Source organism: Dromiciops gliroides, chromosome 1, assembly GCF_019393635.1.
Source record: "Dromiciops gliroides isolate mDroGli1 chromosome 1, mDroGli1.pri, whole genome shotgun sequence".
In the NCBI taxonomy this organism is placed as follows: domain Eukaryota; kingdom Metazoa; phylum Chordata; class Mammalia; order Microbiotheria; family Microbiotheriidae; genus Dromiciops; species Dromiciops gliroides.
Window position 1 is genome coordinate 166401874 of NC_057861.1, and position 10040 is coordinate 166411913.

General features: G+C 40.1%; 1 protein-coding gene across 1 annotated transcript in view; it reads right to left on the bottom strand.

Annotated features, from left to right (window-relative positions):
* The window catches only part of F13A1 (coagulation factor XIII A chain), a 206146-nt gene that overhangs the window by 195388 nt on the left and 718 nt on the right, over window positions 1–10040 (bottom strand). Inside the window, exon 2 of the mRNA XM_043968344.1 lies at window positions 6352–6499. Within this exon, the coding sequence (XP_043824279.1) occupies window positions 6352–6481 (130 nt within the window). The 5' untranslated portion in view covers window positions 6482–6499. The remainder of the gene's footprint in view (window positions 1–6351; window positions 6500–10040) is intronic.

Below are 10040 nucleotides of genomic sequence, written 5' to 3' on the forward strand. Positions count from 1 at the left end.
AGACCCAAGATCACCATCATGGTCCAACATTGACTTTGACCTTTGGTGGAGCCAGTGTTTGCATTAATGAAAATTGAAAATAATTGCAAATTTTCTGGATAACTTGGTAACATTTCATTCTAGAAAAGAGTCCTGACAGCCAGATTGAATGTCCATATCAACCTAATTGATAAGATTTCATTTTGTGTTCTGCACAGAGATCTACTTTTCTGTTTGTATTCGATATACCAAGGTCATAAGCTACCACACAAAATAATTTTTTACTGCTAATAAAACAATGTTAAACTAGTCACAAGGGTCTGGGCTGATTTTTTACATCATTAAATTCTCAGCTAAAAGTAGTCTTTGTGAGTGCAGGTAGATTATCCAAGGTGCAAGTTCCCTGATTGAGTTTATATTGTAGTCAGCTAAATATTAGTGATTGAGGTGCAAAAATGCCCAATTTTTGTGAATTTTTGTAATTCTTTTTCCAACTCTAATCACACTGAGAAGGTGGGGTATGGTGAATTGTTTTATTGAGATGGAAGGACAGCATATAGCACCATCTCTTTGTCAGAATAACTCATAACCACATACTTTCTGAAGTCATGACTTATGGGCCTAATGTGTTTGAACATGAAACTTAACTGGAGGGAGAGCTCTAAATTGGAAAGCAGCTGTTGGAAACCAGAGGAATTGAGTGAGAATCCTGCTTCTGACACTCACTTGGTGATTTTAAAGTATTGTTCAGAAAAAAGTTCTGGACTCAGAAGACCTGGTCAAGTCAAGTCAACAAGTGTTAATTAAACCCCTACTAGGGGGAAAGGAACAAGCATTTATCTAGTGTTTATTATGTGCTATTCACTGTGCTAAGTGCTTTACAAATATCTCATTTAACCCTAACAATGCTGCAAAGTGTTATCCAGGGCCTACTATGTGCCAGGCAATAAGTGCTTTACAAATATCTCATTTAACCCTAACAATGCTGCAAAGTGTTATCTAGGGCCTACTATGTGCCAGGCAATAAGTGCTTTACAAATATCTCATTTAACCCTAACAATGCTGCAAAGTGTTATCTAGGGCCTACTATGTGCCAGGCAATAAGTGCTTTACAAATATCTCATTTAACCCTAACAATGCTGCAAAGTGTTATCTAGGGCCTACTATGTGCCAGGCAATAAGTGCTTTACAAATATCTCATTTAACCCTAACAATGCTGCAAAGTGTTATCTAGGGCCTACTATGTGCCAGGCAATAAGTGCTTTACAAATATCTCATTTAATCTGTACAACAACCCTGCAAGAAAGGTGCTATTATTGTCCCCTGCTTTACAGATGAGAAAACTGAGGCAAACAGAGGTAAGTGAGTTGCCTACAGTTACACAGCTAGTAAGTATCTGAAGCTGGATTTGAACCCCGATCTTCCTTCAGGCCCAGTACACTATCTGTTATGATACCCAGCCGCCTCAATGTGCCAAGCACTGTACACAATGTTGGGGATACAAAGAAAGGCAAAAACAAATAGTCCCCCCCCTTCCAGGGAGCTCACAGTCTAATTGGGGAGACAACATGCAAATAATTACATACAAACAAGATAAATTGAAGATAATCTCAGAGGAAAGGCATTAATATTAGTGAGAAAACCTCAATAGATTCCTTGCAAAAGGTGGAAGTTTAGGTGAGACTTGAAGGATGCTAGAGAAGCCGAGATGGGGAGATAAGAAAGGAGAGAGATCCAGGAATCAGGGACAGTCAGGGAAAATTCCTAGAGTCAGGAGAAGGGTACCATGTTAGAAGAAATGCAAAGAAGCCAGCATTGTAGGGTCAAAGAAATGGGACCCATAAAAGAAGATGGAGGAAATGGAGCTTTTGACTTAGGTCTTTGTTTTTCCTGGTGCCCAAGTCACTTTCCTTTTTTGAAATTCACCTAAGGTACATTAAATTGCTCATACATGAAATATGCACTCAGATTCTATTTATTTGTGTTGTGCTTGCTTGTATGTTTTTTTTTATTCCCTTTACTAGACTAAGTTTCATAAAGGCAGAAATAATATATTTATCTTTTTAAATCAACCCTACCATCAAGCATAGTATAGTGTATAAAGTAGGAGATTTAGAAATATTTGTGAAATATACTGATGATGGGCAGATAGGTGGTACAGTGGATAGAGTGGCTGGGCCTGGAGACAGGAAAACTCATCTTCCTGAGTTCAAATCTGGCCTCAGACACTTACGAGTTATGTGACCCTGGGAAACTCGCTTAACCCTCTTTGCCTCAGTTTCTTCATCTGTAAAATGAGCTGGAGAAGGAAATGGCAAACCACTCCAGTATCTCTGCCAAGAAAAGCCCAAGTGGGGTCACACAGAGTTGACTGAAAAACAACTAAATTGAACTGATGATACTCTCTGGTAGTAAGTCCAAATGGTAAGAGAAACATATTTTCTCTTTCTGGATACTAACAAATTACAGGAAAGAGTGAGTCTTCCTTTATATCTTACCAGCAGGAAATGACTTGGAGAAAATTGGGCATATTTAGTACCAGGAAACCCACAGTGCTAATTATTTTTAACCACAAAACAGAAGTCTGAATGTGAGGGGCCTATTAGCTTACTTATACCCTTCTTATTCACAAAAGTTAGCACAGGGAATCTCTTAGGGCCCAGCCATTCTGGATTTTCTGCTGTGCTTCTTAAAGATCTCCAATACTTTCTGACATTTACTTTTCTAGACTCTTAGAGACCTCAGAGGTCATCTGGATCCAGCCAGCACCGGAATAAGAATCCCTCCTAGAGGATGCAATGATGCTGGCCTGGTGGCCATTCATCCCTCGTGGGAATGTATCCCTCAGGGGACCTCTTGAGCTCATTTGAACACTGGTCAGTCAATAGCACCAAAACAACAATCAATTTAAATGACTTGAAATTCAATCTGAACTAGATGACCTCCAAAGTTCCAAGCAGCTGGAAATCCTATCACTGGTCTATTTGCCTGGGCTTCTGTGTTTGTTTTGTTTTTAAACTGAGTCCCCTGAATTATTTGGTGGAAGGACTGTTGACACCGACACTGTCCTAGGCTTTAAGTTCAAGAGGGATCACAATTCTACCAAGTCACATATATTGGCTTTAGGGAAAGAGCTGTAGACAACAGATTTCTTGGATTTCATGGATAGCAATGATCTCTCTTCACTGATGTACTATCAGGGCCAAACTGATGTTTGTCCCTCATTCTCAAAGAGGGCCATGACATAAGGAGGTGAGGTCATGAATTGCGCTGAATTGGAATCAAGTGAGGCAGGCCTGTGCAGAGTCACCAGACTCACTCTCTCCTCCAGAGCCATCTGGTTCCAGTGGCAAGATATATAACAGGATGACTGCTGATGGCCCTGAATGTTAAAAGCAATTGGGGTTAAGTAGTTTACCCAGGGTCACACAGCTAATAAGTGTCTGAGGTGAGATTTGAACTCAGGTCTTCCCAACTTCAGGGCCAGTGCCACCTAGCTGTCCAAAGGGCAGGCAAAGTCCCAAAAGAAGTGAGCAAATTTCCAGGGTTGCCCAATTTACCTTTCTATTGTCTTTTTTACTTTTTTAGTAATAGCTCTCATTTGTATAGCTTTTTTTAAGGTTTGCAAAGTGCTTTTCATATATTATCTTATTTGGGCCTCACATCAACCCTGGAAGGCATGTACTATTATTTTCCCCATTTTACAGTGAGGAAACTGAGGCTGAGAAAGGCTAAGTGACTTGCCTGGGTCACATAGCTAGTAGGTATCAGGGATGGGATTTGAACCTGAGTCTTGATTAAAGTGAGAAGAGATATCATTCTAAAGGCACAAGGGCAGGAGATAGGGTCATGAGTTCTGGCCACCACAAATGGTCTGGTTTGACTGGAAGGCAGAATTATATCTCACCTTCCTTGCCATTGCTAAAGAGTTTGTATTTTATCCCTGAGGCTGTACAGAGCTACTGAAGGGTTTTTAAGTAGGAGAGTATTGCAGTTAGTCCCATACTTGAAGGAGATTATTTGGCATCTGTGTGAGGAATGCATCAGAAAAAGGAGTGGTTGGTAGAAGATATAAAAATGAGCATATTTGATATTATCCTCACCTCTTCCCTCTCCCCTCCCCTCAGTTTTCGATCAGCTGACAAGTTGTGTCATTTCAGCCTCACGATATCTCTTGCATGTATCTCCCTTCTCTCTAGTCATTGTAGCCATGCCTTAGGACAGACCCCAATTACCTCTCATTTAGAGCATTGTAACAGCCTATCATTTGATCTCCCTGTCTCAATATAATCCTCTGCACAATTGCAAAAATGATTTTCCTTAAATGCAGGCCTGACAGTGTGGTTCCCCTATTTAATAAAATTCTCACAGTTTACTATTGGCTTTGGGATCAAATATAAATTCCTTTGTTTGACATTTAAACTCCTTCATAACCCAGCTCAAATACACCTTTCTAGCCTCATTGTGTATTATTCTCCTTCCTATACTCCTTGGTCCAGCCAAATTGGCCTTCTTGCTATACCTCATACACAACACACTACCTACCATCTCCAGTAGAGAGAAGCAAGGGCTCAGGACAGGGCTTTAAGGGACGCCCAGGCTTAGTGGAGAAGGAATGATGTCTATGCCACAAGTAGAGGGATTAGTCTTTATGGGAAAAGGGACACATCATCCTTTTAAATGGGAGCAAAGATAGAATTTAAGGCATGTAGACTTCTGGAGGAAACAGATTTGGGGTTAAAGAAGCTTTCTTAGCACTATTTAAGTAATGACCAGAAAACCATATGAGGACCACCCTCCCCTTTGTCCTGCTACTCTGATAAGATCTAATGAAGTGCACATGCCTGATGGAGCACTAGACATCTTTCTGGTTTCACCACTGAGCTGTGGTCAAGGGGCACCAAAGCCAATATATCTCTGGTGCCATTTTAAAACACAGTTGAGGCTCCCCTTGGGTACTGGGAAGCTGTCTCTTGTGATATAATAAATATCTCAAACTTATTCAGTGCATTGAGACACCCAACATAATGGAATACTGGTCTTGAAGTCACAAAGACCTACAAAACTTGTTTGGTGACCATGGGTAAGTGGCTTAACACCTCTAAGCTTCAGTTTTCTCATTTGTAAAGTGGGAAAGGGAAGAAAAAGAGAAAGGAATAAGCATTTGTATAGATCCTCCTATATGCTAGGCTCTGTGCTAAGTACTTTTATAACTAATATCTCTGATCACAGGATCAGAGCTGGGAGAGACCTTGGAAACCAACGAGTCTAGGCACCCACAATTTACAGATGAGGAACTGAAAGGGACTTGCTGAGGAATCCATCTAAGGTAGAATTTGAACCCAGGTTATCCTGATTGAAGTATAGTACTCTATCTATTATGCCACCATAAGTATCAGCGAGCTCACAGGGATCTTGTGAGGCTCAAACCATAAGGGTCCTCAAAGGTGATAGAGTCTAACTTAATTATTTTACAGATGAAGAAACTGAGGCCCAATAAAGTTAAGTGTCTTGGCCAGGCAGTAAATGGCAGAGTCAGGATTGGACCCAAGGTCTTCTGGTCCCAAATTCAGCAGTAATTCCACTCACACAGCATGTAAAGTATTTCACAAACTTTAAAGTGCTATGTATCTTTATCTGTTATTATCCATCGTTCTCCTCCTTCCCTCCTTCCTCCGCCCTTTTCCAGCAAAGAAGGCTGTAGCCAACTCAGGACTGTAAACAGTTAAGGTTTTTCTGATTGTGGTTAAGGTACCACAAAGTCCCTGGATAAATACCCTGATGTACCACAGTAAGATGAATGTTCACATCTCAGTGAAAACTACCACAAACCACACTCAACAGCGGAACAGAAAGGAAGGATCAGGTTCCGCTGAATGGGAATGGACCAAGGTGGCATGCAGAGGAATGAGAGGGAAGTTTCCAGAGCAGCACCCAAGGATCAGTTGTTAAATCATCCAATCTCCGATGCCAATGACCCTGACGGTGACCAGTCTTAGGGAGCCTCCCTGAGCCAGTCCCTCAGCATGAGGACAACAGCTCGTACTGCATTTTTTTCAGGGTGTTTTTGCTCTGGAAATAAATAGAGGGCCTCTGTTCCATCTCTGTGAAGGTCTGGCACCTTTCCTAGCACTAAAATTCACAACAAACTGAGGAAAGAGGAGGTACCAGCCAGACTAACAAAACAACCAGGATGGTTTGAAAAGAGAGTCTTTTTCTTGGGTAGACTGGTCAAAGGGGGCTCGGTCACTCTTGTTAGGTTTGTCAAGAAGAATCACAACCAAGCTACACAGGGGCAAAGGATGTGTACTTTGTGATCGAGGAGACGCAGGTCCAGGAAGCTTTCAGACTAGGTTATGATGCATGCCATACCTTGTAAGTGGACTCCCCTGGGCAAGAGGCCCACAATTTCCATGGTGGGGAGCTCATCCTCTTCTCCATTGGAATTGTTGGGCGGCAGAGCCCTCCGGCCCGAAAAAGTCGTCCTGCTACCTTCAGACATTGTCGGCTTTATCAGCACCTTGAAATGAAAAGAAGACAGAAAAAAGATACATGAAAGTGAGTGATACTTGAGAGATTCAAAAATAGAGATTTATCGGTGTGCGATGGCACTTGAGAGACACGTTTTTAGTTTCACATAAACAAAAACTGAGACAGCAACAAGCATCAATTTAATGATGGAGTACAACTCCCCAAGGGCCTAGAAGATATTTTGTGTTTGTCAAAACATGAAAAGTGGGGGAGAGAGAGGGAAAATCTTCATAAGGGGGCTTGTTTGAGGAAATGAAAAATTCTAAAGATTTCAAGAATTAGGGTTATTTTTTCTCCATTTCTCAAAGACATTACCTCTCTTGAGATTTTATTTATACATGTAGATACATTCACATATGCGATATGGATGTATAAACATGAAAGGTAGAACAATAAAGGAATGTGACTGGATTATCCCAAAGAATTCAAGATCAGGTTATCACCAGAGAAATTACAAAATGGATATCTGGTTATCTCTAAGAATCTCCGATTTATTCATTAATGCCTATTGGGTAGAGCAAGGATAGATCATTGGACATGGAGTCAGGAAGACCTGATTCAAATCTGACCTCAGATATTTAACAGCTATAACCTTGGACAAGTCACTTAACCACTTTCAGTCTCAGTTTCTTCATTTATAAGATGGGAATAATACTTCCTACCTCACAAGGCTGTTGTGAGGATCAAATGAGAAAACATTTGTATAGTACTTTGCAAACCTTTAAGTGCTAAATATATTTTAGCAATGATGATGCTAGGATACTATAGAAATTATGCAACACATCACTTTAGGTTGCAAAAATTTAACACCTACAGTATATCTAACTAGATGACCTGGTGGCTAGAATTATCAATCAAAAATTCACTAACTTTTATAAAATGTCAAATATGTATGCTACAAATAGAGAGTTTTAATATCCTTGAGAATTCAAGAACAACAAACTGTACTAGAATTAGAGCATTACCACATACAAAACCTTAGCCCACAATTGCTTGCATACAATATTCATCTGTTAATATTTAAGAATGTTTCTAATACATGTTGCCATGACAAATACTGATGATCTCCAAGTTATGCGGCAGAAAAAAACATTTTAAAATATTTACACCTAACAAAGGAAACCAAAATCTTGTGGGAAAAGGATGAAGTCTATAACCTCTCCATCATCCTGGCTGCTACTGGAGTCATCTTTAAAATGCTCTCAATGAACCTATAGAAGCTGAGCAGCTCGATGGTACAATGGATAGGGTAGTGATCCTGGAGTCAGGAAGACTCATCTTCCTGAGTTCAAATCTGATCTCAGACACTTACTAGCTGTGGGACCCCTTGCAAGTCACTTAACCTTGTTTGCTTCACTTTCCTCATCTTTGCCAAGAAAACCCCAAATGAGGTCATAAAGACTTGGACATGGCTGAACACAATAGAACAAGAGTTTGTATACCCCAACTTTTATTCAGGCACAAAACTCATTATTTTATAAACCTGTGCACTAATCTACAAAATATTAAATGCATATTTAAGTTCCAAATGAATAAAAATAAAAATTACAAAAAGAACAATGACCAGAAAAATCCTGAAACTGAATGCTACATAATTATAATTATCAAGCTTTCTGCTGAAGAAGTCAACAAGCTTTTGTTAAATACCTACTCTGTGACTGGTACTGTAGTAAGCCCCAAAACAGTTGAGAAAATGAGTCCCTTCTTGCTTTGCAGCGATTGGGGACAATGGGTGTAGAAAGTCACATATATTATCAGATTAAAATATGTGGGTGAGTTTTGCTGAATTGCTTTTTTCTCCTCTTTTTTCATTCTTTGTTACAGGGTATGGCTCTCTGGGGAGGTGAGAGGGGAGGAATATATTTGGGAATGAAGGTGATGCTGAAATAAAATATATCAATAAAAAAGAATATTAAATATAAAAGAATAATAGCAGGATAATGACTTCTCCCAGGACCATTCCTATCTGAACTCCATCAGAAAAGATGGAAATAAGATGAGTAACAATAGTTGATGCTTAGTGTTGTTTTGTTGAGTGTTTTCAGTTGTGCCTGACTCTTAGTGATCTCATCTGGGGTTTTCTTGGGAAAGATACCAGATTGGTTTGCCATTTCCTTCTCCAGCTCATTTTTCAGATGAGGAAACTGGGGCAAACAGGGTGAGGTGACTTCCCTAGGGTCACACAGCTAGTAAGTGTCTGAGGTCATATTTGAACTCAGGTCTTCCTAACTCCAGGTTCCCTGCTCAATCCATTGCACCTCCTAGCTGTCACTTAGAGAGTGGCTAACATTTTGTAAGTGTACTTTACACATGTTAATCCATTTGATCATTTGACTGTCAATCAAAATAAGGTAAGCAGAACAGGTCTGGTTTTTTTTTTGGGGGGGGTGCAAAGAATGTCAAATCTGTGTGCTTAATCTTCAGGTTAATAATCTGACTCTCTGATTTCATTAGTATATTAAGTTGCAACTTTTCTTCAATTTATAATCTTAGCCAGATGACTAGGACACTGAGAAGTTGAGTGACTTGCCTAGGGTCAGTCATACAGCTGGTATATAAGAGACAGAACTTGAAGCCACATCATCCCATCTCCAAGCACAATTCTCTATATACTCCATTCCAATGCCTCTCAAGCTAGGTAGCATCATCTCCCTTTTACTGATGAGGATCCAGACTCAAAAAAGGTTAAATAATGTACTCAAGGACATGGGACTAGTTAAGTGGTAATAAGATCCAATCCTAGGAATTCTGATTCCAAATCTGTTGCTGAAAACCACATCTGGATTACTTCCTGTGGAATTGTCTTCTGAGATGGTTGACAAGACACATGAAAACCATTATACTAATTAAACCACTGTAATTTGTTCCTACAAGTGCTGTTTAAATGGAATTTTGAAGGAGGAATTCCAGAAATGTTTCAATTAACATAGTTGGAATGAGTGTATAGTTTCTCAAGGTGACCACTGTCAGGGACAACCTGTTTTTTGCATATGTATATTCTGGTATTCTTTTTCAAAAAATGCATATCAAACATATCATACAGTTAAACCTCATCTACGTATAGAGAGATAAATTTGTACTGTATGGCTGAGGGAGGACAAAGAAGAGAGGGAAAGAGACCACAGAGAAGAGAAAGAAGAGATGAAGGGATTAAGAGGGAGAGAAAGGGGGAGTAAAAGGGATAGAAAGCCTGTTATATGTAAGGGAGATGGGGAGAATGGCCAACATTCACTAGAGCACAGTTGGATTTCTCCTGCTGCTTTGGGAAACCTCTGGGTCAGAAACTCGAGCAGAAGGAGATGTGGGAAAGGGAGTGGGGGTGGGGGTGTCTGTATATTAAAATGTTTCTGTTTGTTGGGGATTAGGTTGAGGGGGGGAAAGGGAGGGAGATAGAGAGAAGAGAGAAGAGGAAAGAAATTGAAAGAAGGAGCCATCAGTTTGAAGATGAAAGCCCCCAAAATGACAGTTTGGAGTGATCGTGGTGTTGAAGTGACTGCAGGAGTTCCAAGAGCCCCGAACTGTAGGAGACC